Raw genomic sequence first — 19,370 nt, forward strand, 5'->3', positions numbered from 1 at the left:
CCACACTTTATGTACATTTCAGTACTGTTACGGATTGGGTGGAAAACCACAGCAGAAGGTTTGTTGATGGCTCTGATTACCATGCCTCCAGCAAAGTGGCCTTTAGTCACAGAAGGTGAAAGTTCACCATCTTCCATTTACATCAATAAACATGAACAATTCTTAACCAGCCTCAGAAATCAATTCCCACCATACATTTGCCACATGCTCTTTAACTAAATGAATTGAACTGCCCCTTCCAATTTGCATCAGAGAAATAAAAACCATCCTAACCCATAATGTGGAAAGATTGAAGGTGAAGAGGGAGTAGCAAAGATTGAAGGTGAAGAGGGAGTAGCACTCACCATTACATGTGCAGCGTACATTTCTGTAGAAACGGGGACACACAAAACTAATTCGCGCTGTGCTATAGGTCATCAGGGAATGGGAATCAATAGACAGGCTTTGTTCACAGTGCTGCTCCTGACAATCCAGTCCAGAACAATTCTTCTCCAAGATAGCCGAGATGCGAATCACATTTTCTAAGTGTCTCCTTGCATTGGTTAGCTTCTGAATCAAATAAGCAGGCTTATAGAATCCACTGGTGTGCATCTGAACTGCAAACAGCATGTCAAGCTGATTGGTGCCTGCCACAGGCTGAATGCTGATAATGTGCAGGCTATCTTGTTTCTGTGAGAGCACAGCATTTCGCAAGGTGCGCCTGAACCCATGCATGTGGAGCCCCACAAAATCTTCAGGGGAAACGTTCTCAAATCGGATGGTGACCGTGTTCTGCAGCATTTCTTGCATCAGCTGTTCCACGTGGACGACAACATCGATCGGCACTTGGAACCGGCCATCGCTGACTGACACGTTCAGTGTGTACTTGCCATTATCTAGCCCTCCTAGGGCAATGATCTTGCCATCGTGGCTGTTAACCTTGAACAGACTTTTCTGCTCTGACTTCAGGGTATAAGTGAGAACATCATACACATCTTGATCTGTGGCATGAATCTTTCCAATGACACCCCCTGGAAAGTCATCTTCCATGGTGACTATAAAAATCTCCAGTGGAATGGCTGTTGGTTTGTGAATGCTTTCTTCAATAACTCGCACTTGAATGTAAGTGTGGGACACCTGTTGAGGCTTCCCAGAATCTTTAGCCTAATTTAATTTGGAAAGAACAAGCACACGAATAAATCACAGTCAATAATAACAACTCCTCACTCTTCCTCCTCCTTCTCCCTACTACTACACCTCTACCTCGATATAACGCTGTCCTCGGGAGCCAAAAAATCTTACCGTGTTATAGGTGAAACCACGTTATATCGAACTTGCTTTGATCCACCGGAGTGCGCAGCCCCGCCCCCCTCCCCCCGAGCACTGTTTTACCATGTTATATCCGAATTCGTGTTATATCGGGTCACGTTATATCGGGGTAGAGGTGTATATTTATATAGTCTGTCATCCTGACACTCTTTCAAAGCACTTTACTAACTATATACATAAACACCTTGCCCCCACATTGCAATGCTGCCACCTCTGATGTGGAATATAAAAACACCTTAGGGAAATTAAGAAAACTATATCACAGGATACATCTACACTACCCGCTGGATCGGCGGGTAGTGATTGACCTATCGGGGAATTGATTTATTGCGTCTAGTGTAGATGCGATAAATCAATCCCTGATCACTCTGCCGTCAACTCCTGTACTCCACCGTGGCGAGAGGCGGAAGCAGAGTCGACAGGGGAGAGGCGGCAGTCGACCCCGCGCCCTGAGGACGTGAGGTAAGTCGACCTAAGATACGTCGACTTCAGCTACGCTATTGTCGTACCTGAAGTTGTGTATCTTAGGTCGATCTCCCCCTCCCCCCAGTGTAGACCAGGCCTAAGTGAACTGCAGGGGGAAACATATAGCCAGACTGAAATGCGACCAGAATACCACAGATAGAACTTGTACTCCATTGTATTACATGGGATCTTCAATTACCACAAATGGTCAGTTTTTTTATTTTAGTCCCACTCCCATTTGAATGATGGCCCCTCCTGTGCATCTGATGGAGCTTTGGTTCAGTACTGACTCAAAGAAGAGAGTGCCACCTACTTAATCATCAAGACTGCTTTCTGCAGCAGCTGGGCATGCTTCAGAAGTTTCTGATCCACCTTGACCCTGCTTAGCTTATGAGGATCTTAGAAAGTTAGGGTTGTTTTTTTTAATACTGCTTTCTGTATTGCTTTACCTAAATCACTCAAGGAACATGCTTGAAATAAAGAAAATTTATCACCCTCCAAAGATGAAATAAGATGCATGCTCTATTACTAGCAATAAAATATGAGAGTAGAACTGAGCTTGGACAGCTGACTCTGTGACCCAGAGCACATATGATAGCATCATTTGCACTTTTTATAGAGAGCAACAGAGCAGGTCTGACAAAAAACTCAAGGCCCTCCTGACAGAAGGCTGTGCAAACTTGGATCAATGTTCTTTTTGTGCAGTAATAAAAATGCTCTATTCAGCTCACTATTAAGATTTACAACTCATTCTGAAGGAGAACAGAACAAAAGAACACAGACCTGCCACTTGATCCCAAGATCTTTATTGGAGAATTGAATGTGGTTATAAAAATCAACAAGGAAAAAGAAAAAAATATAGAATGCTAATAATGCTATACCTTCAGTAGGAGCAGTGGGTGCTAAGCACCTCTGAAAATCACTCCTTCTCATCGTGAATAGGGCTGGAAAGCTAAAAAGGTAATTTTGTTGACCCTCCTCCGAATTTAATTTTAATAAAAAAACCAAAGGAGGACTGGTGGGAGAGTGGAAAGAGAGGCTCTTCTTTAAGCTGCCCTGAACTGTCAGATATGCTGGTGGGGTCCAAACACTCCAAACAACATTAAAAATGTTTTAATTGTAGAAGCCCTTAAATACGAAAGGAATGTGAAGGGTCTATTAAGCCTCCAAAAGTCAAGCACAATATTTTTCTGTAAGTTCTGATACATTTTAGACTATGATGTCTATCTTTTACTCCAGTTATATCACAGTCATAGGTACATCACTAAAATTGCAACCACATTTCCATTACATACACTATTTATAGCCACACAAGAACTTTGCTCAGGAAAATTAGTTTGGCCTGAAAATTGGCAGTTTTATAATAAAGGCTAAGGAAAGTTTTTTTTTTTTTTTCCTGTAAGGCTTGAGAATAAAATTGGTTTCAGTGCTTATGAGTTTTAGGCTTGCTGCAGAATGATACCCAACTGTTTTCCCCCTGCAAATCATGAAGAGAAACAGACACCGTACTTTTGAGTTAGACGTCACAAAAATTACTCTGGTTACGAAGCTCCTCAGTAGCGACTTCTATTATTAGGTCTTTTTTCACCTCCCTTATAAACTAAACAAACTTGGAAAATTTTCATGAATTCTTTGTTTGTTTCGGAAAATGTATCACTACATTTACGGACTTAGGAACTGATGTGATTTCCTTCCCTATAACAATATTTTGTTGTTGCTCTTTTTGTTGTGGGTTTATATTTGCAGAAGGTATTTTTTCCTTGTTATTCTATTCCCCTACTTTCCTTCCTGAGCTTTATAAAAAAATTAATGAAACTCTTAAATCATACGCTTCCTACTCACAAATCCCATTCCATACAAATAAAATTGGTAAGGTGGCTGGTTACCTATTTATATTTATATGAAATTGGGTTTGTGAGCAGTGAAGGAAATGCACTGTTTTGTGCACTGTATATTGCAATGCATTATGTTGACTAACTGAATAAAATCAATTAAAAACAAAACAAACAGGCAACATAAAAATAGTGGCAAAAATGACATGACAACTAAGAGAGTTTTCTTGGTTTGTGCTGATGTGCAATAATAAGGCCATACCTGCACACAGAGCATGTATTCAGTTGTTACCATGTGCTTGAAGATAACTGCAGATCTCAAAACTCCATGTGGGTCCAACATAAATTCCTCCTCTTCATTGCCAGTCAGAATGGTGAAGGTAAATGGGGGGCCATTGTGAAAAGAATCGTTGTCTGTCACTACCAGCTGCAAAATGCTTGTGCCCACAGGTTTATTCTCCTTTATGCATATACACAGCGTATAAAGAGAAATTACAATGATGTATCTCACCATATTGTTAAAATAACATTCAGAATACACAAGAACATGTTTTTTTCCACAGCAGTTCCCCATAGTTTTTACATTCTTCCCCATTGTGCTCCAGTTACACACATGCAACACGATTCACTTGGCGGGAAGCACAGAGATGACTGATAGTAGAATTTGACACAGCATCTCTAGTGAGGTGTCCAGGTTTGGGGCTTTTTTTTTTTTTTTTAAACTACCACTGTATTTATTATACATGACCATTCGTACACTGAATAAAGTGAAGAAAACTATAAAATCTTGTCTGCTCATCACCCAGCTTAGGGTTGGGTAGCCATTTGGCAGGACCAACATGCATTTACCAGGGTGATGCTGTGCTTGCCAGTCAGAACATTTAACTGTCCCCAGTATTATGAAGGTAATCATATCACAATGCTGCTTCATAACATTTTTCATGACTGCATCCCAGTGTGATCATGCAGCATTGTGATGCAATGTTCATGGTTTTCCCACAGGACACACTGAAACAGATAGATCCTCCCCCAAAAACCTACCCCAAAGAGAGCTCTGACCCTGTAAAGGGAGAAGTGCTAGAGACTCCATGAAGTCCACTAGGGACTTTGCAATTGCTCTTGATTTTATGGGGAAGGCACTGAGATACCACAGTGATTAGGGGCAGTATAAAACACTAACATAGACAGATAGATCCATCTTCAAAGTACCAGACATGGAATACACTAGTCAAGAGTGCAGAAACTCTGTTCAGAGGAGTCTGGGAAATGGAAATTCCAGAATTTCTTTCATTTTCTTCTCTCCTCCTCTCCAAAGCCTCATGCCCTTCCGATCAAGGAGGGCTTGAACCCTTTGTTTACAATTTGAGCTTATTCTTTGTCTAGCTGTGGGACAGGCAGGAAAGACAAGAGAGTCCGAGATGGGAGCTGGAACGGCTTCAATTGCAGAAGAATAAAAAACATTTCTTAGACAAAGGGAAAGTTTCTGGAGCAGCTGGGAGAAATGGTAAAATCTGTGGCAGATTCTGAGGAATCTCAGTAAACAGAGTCCTGTCAAAGAGTTAAGAAAAACATGCTTATCCTTTGCTTGAAAGGAGACAATTTGATATACCTTGGGCTGATCAAAAGTAACTTAATGGCATGTTTAAAGGTCAGATCAGTTTTTGATGTGCAGGATAAACTTACTTGAATTACAGCTGTATAGTTGGCTGGTGTAAATACAGGGCTATTATCGTTCACATCAGAAATGTCTATGTTGACCGTTACAGATGATGACAAAGGAGGGATGCCGCTGTCTCTTGCCTGAATAACTAGTGAATATCCAGACACCTGCGAAAAGGTGAAAACATTAAATCAATGCAAAAGGGGTCCTAAATTTCAGCAATCATTCCTTCTATCCTGTGTGCCACGTACCACATTCTGTGGAAAGCTGTCTGGCCTCATTACTTGTCTTGCCCTTTGTATAACATTTCCCTGTTAGTGCTTCACTGTGTCCCAAACTCTGTTTTATAAGGCTATCAATAATCTGAATGGCTTCACCATATTAAAATAACTGTACCAGATGATGCATACTGTAGATAATGGTACACTTCGAAAACAAACTGCTTGGTGCCTTGCGTATAATATGCAAAATCAGCCATTACAACTTTAACTTACAAGCATGCACAGAGAATACTTTGAGTTTCCCAGGTGCCAATTGCAACGTTTTGGTCAGATTCCAATCAAACCAGGATTTTAGGAATGGGTTCTAAGACTCTTTTGTACATGATTTCTGAGAACATGTCTCATTATCTATCTAACATGAAACATTTCTAATATGGCATTTGCAAAGTACCAAGGTAAAGTTCATAGAGAGGTGGCCTAAATGGCTAGTAACACCAGTGCCTCTGTAACCCCTGGCTTGGATAGGTAGCTTGCAGCTGGATATCATCTACCTGCCACTAAAGAGACAGCTTTTTCTGGGTTCTTATTAGAAACAGCCACACAAAACATGTCATTAGGGGAGCAGTTGTCTTTATGCTTTTGGGACATGTCTTTACCTCAGACTATAGCACAAACCACACAGTGCCTGCAGCATTATGTTTAAAACATCACAACAGCACCTGGGGAATGGCTTTTCTTATTTCCCTCTCTCCTATGACAGGCTTTGGCTGATTCAGAGTTGGTTGTTGTCTTGGAATTTCTTCCAATAATATTTTTTTCTGGTTTTGTCCTTCTGTGCCCTCTATCACTCACCTTGGATTTAAGAACTTAACCTGTCCGTAGGTTTACCCCTTTGAAATGAGTATTGCTTCTCCTTCTGAAAGTTTAGCCTATCCATTTTTTTTGTACAAGAATGAGGAAGCCCTACATTGATGTCCTAGAGTATATGCTATATTCTATGTATTTCAGAGTTGGGCTTGCTGTATTGTCTCTAAAGAATATCAGAGACAATGGGCCAAATTCACTACTGATGTAAGCAGGTGCAACTCTGCTCACATCATGTAATTGCCCCTGTTTATACCAGTGGTGAATTTTGCCCTACGTACATGTTTACATAAAGCACGTGTGTGTGTGTCCTTTGCAGCTATACTAAACACAAACATGAAATTAAAGCAAATTATGAAATTAAGGCTGTACTGTTAAAAATATATAGTGCCTATCTAGCCTGTAGACCACAGCGCAGCAAAGAACAAATACATGCACTGACCTCATGACTTCTGTGTCCTTAGCACCGCTAGTGCTACCTGCATTGTTTGGGCAAACAGACAGGGATTTCCCTATGTGTTGCAAGATTGCTGAAGTCATGTAACTTTCTCCTATGCTCACACTAACACTAGGCAAACCATCTTTGTTTGCCAAATGCTGTTATTTGAGAGCTGGGTGAAATGGTGATAAGTTGTCTTGGGTGAACGTTGTACTGGGGTAAACAAAGCAATGGGATCTCTCAAATATAGCACCCTATCACTACCTCTATAGCTTGGCCACTTCACAATATAACCTTGCTAATGATATGTTACACACATTGCCAATTCAAAGTTGAGGTCTTGGCTCTCTGCCTGGTGTTATTGTCCAGAATGTGTTACAATCACCGTTGTGTATGTGTATGATAGAAACAGGGTGGCAGCTCATTAACACTACAGCTTTCTGCATTGTCACGGGTTTGTTTTCTTTCATCTGATTTTATGCCAGTAGAGAGGGGAGCATTTCAAGCTCAGTTTACTTGTAGAAAGGACTGGGGTGAAAGGAGTGAATTGGGCAATATTAGAAATAGATGATGGAATATTTTTTAGTACCAATTGCAGACTACATGAATGACAAGCCTGCAGTCATGCAGAAAGCCAGCAGCACAGATGAAGTCAATATACATATGCAATTTCTAGTAAGTTTAGAAGAAAGCCCAACACATGTTATCTTACCCTTTCTCTGTCCAATCTCTTTTTAACCTTTATAAGTCCCAAAACAGGATCAATTGAAAATTCATTGTCCCGATCACCATTCACTATGGAAAAATGAATCTGGCCATTGGTAGGACTATCCTGGTCTTCTGCTATCAACTTTTTGAGAGAAGAATAAAATTAACTATACAGATTAAGAAATATTTCTATGGTACAATAAGAAATCAAAACGCCAAAAGGAATAACTTTACATTCCATCCGGTTAGTAGATATACCTTACTGGACAGTGCATGTTTGTCTAAAAGTTCTCTCATCATGAATTTGGAATGGGAAGATTATTTGCAAGGGGCAAGCCTGTGTGTGTGTGTGTTATACAAGTCATATGAAACAAGTACCAATGAGCCCTTCATATCGCTGCATATGATCATACATTTTGTTTAGGCCACATAGAATCATAGGGTTAGAAGGGACTGCAAGGATCATTTTGTCTAACTCCCTGCTAACATAGAAGAATAGAAAATCATAGAATCATAGAACTGGAAGGGACCTCGAGAGGTCATCTAGTCCAGCCCCTGCACTCAAGGCAGGACTAAGTATTATCTAGACCATCCCTGACAGGTGTTTGTCCAACCTGCTCTTAAAAATTCCCAATGATGGAGATTCCACAACCTCCCTAGGCAATTTATTCCAGTGCTTGTGATCCACTATGACCCCAAGATCCCTTTCCGCAGTACTCCTTCCTAGGCAGTCATTTCCCATTTTGTATGTGTGCAACTGTTTGTTCCTTCCTAAGTGGAGTACTTTGCATTTGTCCTTATTGAATTTCATCCTATTTACTTCAGACCATTTCTCCAGTTTGTCCAAATCATTTTGAATTTTAATCCTATCCTCCAAAGCACTTGCAACCCTTCCCAGCTTGGTGTCTTTATAAGTGTAATCAGTAATTTGTGAACTTTATAAGTGTAAACTTATAAACTGCAAACTTTATAAGCGTACGCTCTATGCCATTATCCAAATCATTGCTGAAGATATTGAACAGAACCAGACCCAGAACCGATCCCTGCGGGACTCCACTCATTATGCCCTTCCAGAATGACTGTGAACCACTGAAAACTACATGCAGGATTTGTTATGTCTAAACCATCCAAGACAGATGGCTATCCACATTTTAGAGAGAAGTTATTTTAGAAAATTTGTTGACGCTCTAGAATGGGATTTTCAAAGGCATTAGGTGACTTTTACTGGCAGCTGGATGTCTAACTCCCTTAGGAGCCTTTGAAAATCTCAGCCTTAAAATCTTTTAATGCTACGCATTTACACAGCCCTTCCCTACGAAAGCCAGATGTCTCAGATACAGTAGTTGTTGTTGTGATTTTGAGGTATGCTATGTTGCATGCCAGCAGGGCTAGATTCAAACACTTTTTATTTCACTGGAAAGCCATAAATTCTGCCTCTCCAAAGAGAAACATTATGTGTTTCTAGTTCTGATGAGCCACAAGACATCAGACGTCACCTCTCATGGGTCCAGGGCAAAATTATGCCTAGGCGGAGTGCAAAATTGAGAGGAAAAAAGAAAACATTTTATCTCGCGGGTTCTTTTTGGGTGGGGGAGGGGGAGGGGGTAAATGGCAGCTGCTTTGAAAGTTGATTGGCAGTTTGGAACATTAAAAGTAGTTCTAGAAGAGACAGAATACCAGACAGACGGCAGGTGAGGTGGTCAAAGGTGCAGTGGCTATTATAGTTTATCATCTGCACGGCCACAGAATAATCGTTTATTATATGCTTATGCAAACACAGTTATTTATCGCAACACCTTGTATTGACTTTCTGTCTGAAATCATATATATTATACTCACCATAATCACGGAATCACCAACTGAAGCATCCTCACTGATGACCGCACTGTAGGCCTCTTGATTAAATTTTGGTGCATTGTCATTAACATCCGTTACATTTATGTTCACTGTAGTAACAGCACTTAGGGCTGGCGTACCTCCATCTTTTGCTTCCACTCTTAGGTAAAAATCCTTACACATTTCATAGTCCAAAGCTTCAATTACAGAAATGGATCCTTTGAAAGATGAGAAGGAATGTTAACAGATCTAAAGAAGCAAACTCTGTGAACAGTAATATTATCAGCATTGTTATAGCCAAAAAATTACCGGTATATAATAGAATACATTATTTAACACCATAGCAAAATACCACATGATGCTACTGAAACAATAAGGCCAGCAAATCCAAGGAAAACATACAATTAGACATCCACATTTCTTCTTGTATAAATTAAAGAAAGATATAATAATTTGAGCTTATATAGCACTTCTCAGGACAGGACCTTCCAGTGGTTCAGAGTGATTAATGGCACCACTAAAGGTAGCTTTTATTACACCAGTGCCATAGATGGGTAAACGGAGAAAGCACAGTTTAATGACTTGCCCGGGCTCACAGGGAGTCAGTGGCAGAACTGGATAGAATCCAGAAAGCTTGATTCACAGCTCAATGTTCTGAACCCAATAAACATTCTGGCCAAAATTTTCAAATCTACATGGCTAAAGACACTTAAATCTATCTTTAGGAGCCTAAATACAAGAGGTCTGATTTTTCCATAGCACTAAGTACCCACAACTCCACCTGAAGTGGGAGCTGTTGGGTGATCAACAGCTTTGAAAATCAGGTTATTTTTATTTAGGTGCCTAAATATGGACTTAGGAGCCTAACTTTAGGCAACCAGGTTTAACAATGTTGACCTCGGTCTCACAACACTGCAGGAGCAGAATTTCTCTTTATCCAATGATTTGAATACATTTTCATCTTATTAACTTTATGTACAAATGCTACCCTTAGGAGATAATCACTTTAAATACAAGTCAATAGCCAGAGATTTTTTTGCACTGAGTAAAATGCATTGAGGGAGGTACATTGGGCACTAAGGTGAAGGGCTGAGTAGCAACCCCAGCCAGATAAGCATTACTCCCCCTTCGGCATGACTTGCTGAGAGCAGGAGTGCTGAAGAGGACCTGTGGAGAAGCCTGCACTTGCTAGTGCAGTGAACTTCCCATTGATAAATGGCATGACTGAGGGGGATTATTTTTCAAGCTCTGATCAGGCATGTTACATCAGTACATGGCTGTCTGGAATCTCAGCTCCTGCATCTAAACTGGTAATAATGAAGCTGTCACTCATTAATGAATAATAAATGCTATTTTCTTCATGTGCAATTAAACTTCACCTCTGTCTTTTATTGGTTTGTCTCCTTGGCTTCATTGTCAAATGAAAATTTAACAATATTTAAGTATTTCTTTCCATGGTGCTTATGTATAAATTCAGCTACTCCTTGCTGAAATAAACCGACGTTAAAACACACTTGCATTAGTTATTTTAAAAAGCCTCTTAACTGTAAGTGAAGAGTTTCCATAGAGAGAAGGGGAATTTTTTACACAGAATAGTGTAAGTGAGATAACGTGTTGTTCTGGGTATTTCTAGGCTCCGGGCTACATTTATAGCTGCCCCTAAACAACTGTTACTTTCAGCTTTCACACTACAGATCAATCAGGTAAGAACCTCAGGTGGCAAGTCCATATGGCTCTTCCTGAATATTGTGGGATGAGGGAATCCTGACAGCTCACTGCTGTTACTTAATGGGGATAATTAATGGGAAATAGATCCCAACCAGGAAACTGAAACAGCAGTAGCCTTTTGGAATACCCAGTGTTTCTGGGTATTTCTATGAAAAAGCCAAGCAAGCTGTTCTTTTAAAAACTCGTTACATATAATAAAAGCATAAAGGGTTTAAGCCTACTTTCACAGTGCTGTAAATCAGGAGCAACCTCACTGAAGTCAGCGCAGTTCTACAGGGTTATAAATGTAAGGCCAGAGACAAGCCCTTAGTACTCTGTCCATTGACCAATCTTCTCCCAATCTGCTGAGCATCAGCAGCGAGTCACATTTGGGTAGCACAGCAGGTTAGTCCTTAAGGGCAGGATCGCAGAGCCTTTGCTCACACTGGCAAGCGCTTGAGGTGCTCCACTGTGCGTAAGTGTTCATGACTGTGAGTAAGGGCTGCATAGTTGGACCCCAAGGACTAGTTTCTGCTATCCATACTCAGAGCCTATAACATCCTAGGCCACTGATTCATGGAGTAAGGTACAATTCACTTGAGTACCTGTCTAAAACTAATTCCACAATGAAAGGATCTATAGAGCTGTCTTTGGAACTCATTGAGTTCTACAGGTTTCCCCAAATCACTAGTAGTTAGAGAGACTCTTTTCGTGAGTGTTGTATTACAAACCCGTCTTTGAGTTGATCCTGAATTTCCCTTTCTCGTTTCCAGACCTGATAAGGTAGGTAATCTCTGCATTGGTACCAGTGTCTTTGCTTGTTGCGAAAACAGCCAGTACTTGGGTGCCAGGTGAGGTATCTTCAGGCACTGTAACAAGGTAGTCTCTTCTCTCAAACACAGGAGGGTTGTCATTAATATCCAGCACTGTAATGGTAACTGTGGCAAATGAAGACAGGGACAACACAATGCTCTGGTCTGATGCTTTTACACTGATGTTATAGGAAGGCTGCAGCTCTCTATCAAGAGGATGCTCCAGAATAATGATTCCTGATGACCTATCCACAGAGAAGTAACCATCTGCGGAGTCTGCTAGGGAATAGACCACCTTTCTGTTCACACCTGAAAGAGAAGCAAAGATGAATTAAAAAAAAAAAATGCTTGAAAGCAAAACAGTTGCAACCTTGGTGCTCATTTCCCTAGCACACCATGGGATGTGGTGGTAGTGGAGTCGAGTGGCCTTTCTTATACCAAAAATCCCTGGTGAGCAGTCTCTGCAATCCTTTACACCTGACCAGAGGGTGTTGATTCAAAAAGCATGGTAATCCTTTAGCAAAACCAACAGTCCACAAGCAAGGCCCAGAACTGAGAACCAGTGACTACTGAGATCTAACCCATTCTCTGGTGCTGACTCTGTGGCCTTGAACAAGTAAATAACATTTCCATCTCATTTTCTCCATTTGAATAATGGCAATATTAATACTCACTGACTTCACTGGGGTTTGAGAGATTAACTAGCTAATATTTGTAGAGAACCTTGAAATGTAAAGTGATGAGGAAAAAAAAAAGTTTTCATACTGCCGTGATAAATGTTTAGGGTCCAGTCCTTACTGAGGTCACTCCAACATGAGTTTTGCCTGAGTAAGGATGGGCCCTTATGTTGGGCATAGAAGAATTCCCATGAATGACAACAGCAGCAGTTGTGCATCTATTTCTCCTTCTATCCCATGTTGTTATTACAATATTCCAGTAGCGACTACTTAAATCAAGACCAGGGCCTCCGCTTTTCTGCTATGTATTGTACAGACCTTGAGAGAGACAGTTGCTGCCCTGAAGAGTTCATAATCTAAATAGATAAGAGACAGACAGAATATGCTGAAAATGCATTGCCTCAGAGAACATCTCGGAGAAATAGCAATGTACATATGGAAAAACAAATACACCATAACCCCTTTATCTTATCTAATTGGGAACGGAGCCGATCAGATTATCAAAAATTTGGATAATCTAGAGAATGGGGAAGTGTGAGGCTGCATCCCCGTCTAGTGGCCACAGGAGACATCACGTGCTTCTGGACCTGTGCGTGGCGGTTGTTCGGTTAATACAAAGAGCCTGGATAACAGCAGTACAGATAAATGGGGTTCTAGTGTATACATCAGGTGGCAAACTACATTCTTTCACTACTAATGTTGCCTTCATTCCATTGCGCACACACAACAGCATGGACATTTTAGAAAGGAAAGACTTTTTTTCAGGTTGAGAACAGTAATGGAATTGGGCAATATGGTCTTTTATTTTTCAAATCCCAGTTATAGTTCCAGAAAGCCATGGCTTACTTACTTTATAGTAACTGGAATTCTTTGAGATGTGTGGTCATTATGGGTATTCACTGTGTGCATACACGCTCTTTGCGCCTGGGACCACAACTTCTTCAATAGCCTGGTCCACGCCTGCGCCCTGCACCTCCTTGTGCTCCTAGCTGAGGGCATAAGGGTGGCCCAGACTGACCGCCTCTCCAGTTCCAACTCTACCATGAATCAGAAGATGACACAAACAGAGGGAAAGTAGGGCAGGCCATGTTTATCCATAGAGCCTATGCATCTGGAAGAAATCCAGTTATTATAAGTTAAGTAACCTCCTTTCTTCTTCAAGTGTGGGTCTCTATGGGTATTCACTGTGCGTGGCTCCCAAGCAGTGTTCGTTGAGGAGGAGGGTATGCTGTGCCACAGAGTGGAGGATCACCAAGCCAAATGATGCATCCACAGCAGAAGCTTGGACCAGTGCATAATGCCTGGTAAAAGTTTGTATGGAACCCCAAGCAGCTGCTCTGCATATCTCCGAGAGGGCGGCGGGGGGGGTGTCCCCTATTGACGCCACTTGGACTCTTGCAGAATGGTCCCTGAGGGGCTTTCATAACATTATGGGAAAGAATAGTGGAGGAGAAAATCTACCTAGAGAGCCTTTGGGATGAAACAGCCTTCTCCTTCATTCTTTCAGTAATAGCAACAAAGAATTTAGGGGTGCTGTTCTGTGCAGGTAGAAAGATAAAGCCCTGCACACATCCAGGGAATGGAGTATTGTTTCCTCCATGCTTTGGTGAGGCTTAGGACAAAACATTGGAAGGTGAACAGTCTGGTTAAGATGGAACACTTTAGAGGTGAACATAGGATGTAGCTGCAACAAAACCTTCTCCTTGTGGAAAACTGTACAAGTCAGATCTACCTTAAGGGCTCCGAGATTTCCAACCCTTCTAGCAGAGTTAATCATTGTTAAGAAGGTCACTTATATAGGTGCAGGAGAGGATGGGAGGCTAAAGATTCAAATGGTGGTCTCTTGTGAGCAGAAAAGACAAGGTTCAGGTCAAGTTGGATGTCTTGAGTGACAGAAGATACTTCAGTATGAGGGGGAGTCCTGATCACCGGTTACCTGCTGGGATGTGCTGGCACCAAAGGGAGAATTGTTTCCATTTAGCGGAGTAACGTATCTGCATAAAAGGTCTCCAGCTGTAACTGACGAACTCGTAGAGGGCAGGTTCTCTCTATGTTGGTTGTCTATCCAAAACTCATGCTGCCAGATGTAGGGATGCTGGGCTGGGATGGTTCATCCTGGCCATGTTCTGGGACAGCAGGCCCAGGAATGGTTGTAGGTAAATGGATGGTGTGAGGCTAGCTATAGTGTGGTAGTGAACAAGATTTGCCTCAGCCACTAAGGCGCTATCAGGATCACCGTTGTTCCATCAAGTTTGATCTTGAGTATGCAAGGAAGCAGAGGGGTGGGAGGGAAAGTGTACGTCAGTGCTTCTGACCACTTCCCCAGGAAGGCGTCCCCTCTGGAGCTGAGGCCAGGGGCAGCCCAAGAGCAGTATCTGTTTTTGTTGTGCTAGGTTACAAAGGGATCCCAAGTTGGGCTTACAACGGGGGACAGGATGCAGGTGTGGACCAGTGGACACTGCTATTAAAGAATTTCTGGCCCTGGGCACACTTGTGCACTCACAATGATATCCTTAGGGAATAGCACTCAAAGATTGCATAGATGTGTATGCTAAAGTTGTCTGCGGTAATGAGACCTGAAGTGAAGGTACCATATGGTTGCTTGCTCTTCCTACACTTCAGTGGGATAGCTATTTCAAATCTTTGTAAAAGTGAATGCTGAAACAACCCCACACAAGTTTCCTGGTTGCTGGTTTATTTTATGCCCAGGTCCTGGGAACTGCAATCAGAGATTATTATTAAAACACAAAGATCCATTAAGTTGTAGATTCCCCATTCTTAGCCTCTATCAGTTGAGTATTTGTTGCCCTTATTGTCTGAGAACTTTACAAGCCTGACATTAATTGAACACACAAGAGCTACCGACCCCTTCTAGGCCTATTTTGTTAATTTAAAATTTGTGACAGTATTATTCTGCTTTACAGCAGTAGAAAAGCATTGTAAAAATGACTGATCAAAGCCACACAGATCACATTTGTTTTCTGCTTGACATAGTAGGAGTGCAATATTCACACCAGGGGGAGCTGAGGGATTCTCTTTTCTCCAACCATGCTTACATAAAAGCAACAACAAGAACAAAAAAACAAAAAAAACAGACGCTATTTAAATTACATTAGGATTAGCTGGCTCTCTAGAGAATAATGAAGTCCTTGATACACCTATGGTGTGTTTTAAACATTCAAATGTAATTAAAAATAGACATATAATTGCCAGTATTCTAATTCATTGTTATTTGTGTTACAGTAGCACCTAGATGCACCGCCTGAAATCAGAGCCCTATTATGCAAGACACAGTAGAAAAAACAGTCCTTGCCCCATCTAAACAGACAAATGGTGGAAGAAAGGAAGTATTATCTGCATTTTACAAATGGGGAACTGAGGTCAGCACAGAAAAACAGAGAGCCACTTGCTCAAGGTTACACAGGATGCCTATGCTGAACCTGGAACTGAACCTAGATCCCCTAAGTCCCAGTCCAGTGCCTTATGCCCAACATACATGGCTTAGACTGTAAGCTCCCTAGGGCAGGGACTGTCTTTTTGTTCTGTGTATGTACAGAACCTAGCACAACAGGGTCCTGGTCTTAGGCACTCTGGTAATACAAATAAATAAATACATATATAACAACAACAACAACTACATGAACGCAAAAAAACAATTCCCTGTACAGTAAAATGCTAACACCCTGTGATCACCTGGGAACCAAGTTTTTAAGAGGACAGAAATAAGGAGGACACTGAGAGCACAGGGAAAATGAGCTCGTACTTATGAAAAAAGGCTAGAAAGAGAGATGAGTCTTAGGGATTTTCTGAATGTGGCCAATCGTAGGCAAACCCCTGGGAGTAGTGGATTACAGAAGCAATGGCCTCTGTAGTTCCAGCTCACTAAGTGGTCCAGATAAGAATAGGTTCTGTGATGGGTGAGAGATAGAGAGGTGGCCCCTAGAGTAGCCGGACCAGAAGGCATGTAGAGGTTTGCTGACTGTAACCAATACCTTGAACGAAACCAGGCAATTTGCAGGCAGCTATCTCAGAATATGAAACCCAGGTAGAATATACCCTTGTTCTCCCATCCTACTCAGGAGGTGGACAGCCTGGTTCTGCAGCACTTGCTGAAATTTCTAAGTGGCCTTTGTGACTCACTCCAGCCTAGAAGCATTGTGCAAAGGCGTGGATGGAAAAGGGCATTTGTGGCCACTGTTGCTCTTTGGGAGTCTAGAAGCAGAGATGCACCTAATTGTCTCTTCCCTTTGTCAAAGAAGTTGTGGTCCAATCTCAATTTATGAGGTGATCATACACTCTCCTAAGCCCTCAGGATGCTTCCCTGTACCGAACAGCATTCTTGCCACCCTTTTCAGGTTGATCTTAAGCCAAATGGTTTTAATGCAGGTCACTATTTCTTCCAGTCATTGAGAGATAAAGCTTTGAGTCTGTTTAACTGTGTGACACATCATCTAGAATATGAAAAGCAAGCCAGGCCTTTGGAGGACTTCACCTTCAGCTACTCATCCAGCGCACCATCAAACAGTCAACAAATCTGATGATATACAAGGTAGCAGTAACAGCAGCCCTTGTATATGGGTATGAAACATGGACAGATTTACACACCCACACACACACCCATACACCCCTCAAGCAACTTGAAAATTTCCACATGCGTGGTCTCCATTCTGTTGAGAAGCTCCACTGGTGAGACCAGGTCTCAAATGTTAATATCCTTGAAAGAGCAAAAACATCTAGTATTGAGGTGATGATCATCAAAGCTCAGCTTAAACGGACATGTTATCATGATGGGCAATGACTGTCTGCAAAATACATTTTCTATGGCGAGCTGAAACGTGGAAAGTGCAGGAGGGGTGATCAATGAAATGCTTCAAAGACACCCCCCTAAGCAGAATCTCACCTCATGCAGCATAAATGATAATTTTGAAGACATGGCCACCATGGAGTGCAACTATCAATAAAGGTTGTAAACATTATGAGGAAGACAGGTGCAATAACTGATAGAAAAAGGGGCCAAGTGTCATGCCAAGTCTTCAGTGGGAGTCTGCACATTCCTGTGTGATACCTGTTCGTGATCTTGCACCTCACAGATTGGACTATACAGCCATATGGAAACAGACTTGATGCTGTGATGCCATGATCAGATAAGACAGACAGTCATCCACCTTGTGGCTAACTGTATCAGATGCTACTGTCAAATTGCAAAGAATCAGAAAGGACACATTCATCACTAAGAGAAGACTGTCAACAAATTCCATCAGTGTGGTTTCTGACCTATACCCAGGTTTGAAATCAGACTGAAACTGAAGATTTCAGATATCTCCAGAACTGCTTCTCCACAACCTTCTCAACAATCCTTCCCCAAACCAGAAATTCAATTCAGGTTAACAATTGCGAAGACTGCCAATGCCAAGGTAGAATTTCTTGAACAGAGAGAGTTGAACTTGGCAGCCTGCCATCCCAAAGGGAGGCAATGATAATCTCCAGTAATGAGCCCAGAGTCTCTCAACTGGCCTTAACCAGCCAGAGTACACATAGGTCCGAACTACAAGTTGTGTCTTGAAGTACACTCAGCACTTCTGGAACCTCAGCAAGAGAATCTCTTTGATTTCTTTGTTCAAAAGGTCCTTAGATATAAGTACTGGCATCCATTGTCTGGTGAAGGATTGGTGGATGAAGCAACTTGTAGAATGCATTTAAATGCAGGAAGCCATAACTCTGGGGTTTATAATCTGAATGAAATATAAGCAGACCGATCTCCTCTTGCTGCTTCATCCAACGTTGCTTTTTAATAGTCTTGGCTACATGATTAATAAAATATGCCCAGTATTCATTGATAAAACTAGTTACAAGGGATCCAACTCAGGGCACGGCTACACTGCAATCGGGAGGTTGCACCACATGTAGGCATACCTGAGCTAGCTTTGATCGAACTAGCTCACTAAAAATAGCAGTGAAGCTGCAGCAGCATGGGAGGCAGCATGGGTTAGCCACCCAAGTACATACCCAGGGTCAAGAGAAGGCTTGTACTTGGATGGCTAGCCCATGCTACTGCCCGTGCTGCCATAGTTTCACTGATGTGCAACCTAGCTTGATCAAAGCTAGCTTGGGTAGGCTTATATGTGGTGCAATCACACCTCCCAGCTGCAGTTTAGACATACTCTCAGAGGTATGTCATGGGAAGAAGGGGGTATGGTTACTGCTAAATCTCAGGGGAAGAGATGTGTAGGTGCAGATGGAGGGAGAGCTAACTTTCTGAGAGGAGAAGCCCTGAAATTTTTTTGGGAAACGAGAAGAACCCAGCAGATCCAAATCTTGTTAAATCTTAGAGGCAGACACCCTGGGTTCTCATGGCACTGACTAATGGGGCACAGATCACTTCTGATTTGAACTAGAGTAAATGGTGGATGGGTTGCAAGGATTGGCAGCAACTTTCCAGCATCTTATGAACCAAATCCTCAAACCCCACCAGCAGTAGGCCGTGGCTTACCTTGACAACATTGTCATCTCTAGCTATTTGTGGGAAGATTTCTTACAGCACCTAAGGGCAGTACTGACATTCCTACAGGAGGCCAGCCTCACAGCTAACCTGGCAAAGTGTAAGTTGGCCACAACAGAAGTAATTTATTTAGGGTATTGGATAGGTGGAGGCCCTGTGAAACCTGTGTTAGACAAAGTCTTAGTGCATTAAAATCATATCCCATGTCCTGGACTAGGAGACAAATACGCTGCTTCTTGGGCCTGGTGGGACTCTATTGCCAGTTCATCTGCAATTTTGCACTCCAGTTTAGCTCCCTTGCTAAAAGGCAAAGACACCAAGAACATCTAGTGGGAGGACTGG

At 41.9% G+C, this 19,370-nt stretch overlaps 1 protein-coding gene across 11 annotated transcripts in view; it reads right to left on the bottom strand.

The window, feature by feature from the left end:
• FAT3 (FAT atypical cadherin 3) overlaps positions 1-19,370 on the bottom strand; it is a 566,930-nt gene that overhangs the window by 59,695 nt on the left and 487,865 nt on the right. For 10 of the 11 annotated variants that reach the window (XM_008171837.4, XM_042856002.2, XM_005304056.5 and 7 more), the window contains 6 exons: positions 11,772-12,161; positions 9,337-9,551; positions 7,502-7,639; positions 5,289-5,432; positions 3,868-4,065; positions 345-1,143 (listed from right to left, as the gene is read on the bottom strand). In XM_008171837.4, the coding sequence (XP_008170059.2) occupies positions 345-1,143; positions 3,868-4,065; positions 5,289-5,432; positions 7,502-7,639; positions 9,337-9,551; positions 11,772-12,161 (1,884 nt within the window). Of the gene's footprint in view, positions 1-344; positions 1,144-3,867; positions 4,066-4,299; positions 5,154-5,288; positions 5,433-7,501; positions 7,640-9,336; positions 9,552-11,771; positions 12,162-19,370 lie in introns of those variants that run through there. The other variant, XM_065581668.1, reaches the window with a different exon arrangement.

This window comes from Chrysemys picta, chromosome 1 (assembly GCF_011386835.1).
Source record: "Chrysemys picta bellii isolate R12L10 chromosome 1, ASM1138683v2, whole genome shotgun sequence".
NCBI lineage: Eukaryota > Metazoa > Chordata > Testudines > Emydidae > Chrysemys > Chrysemys picta.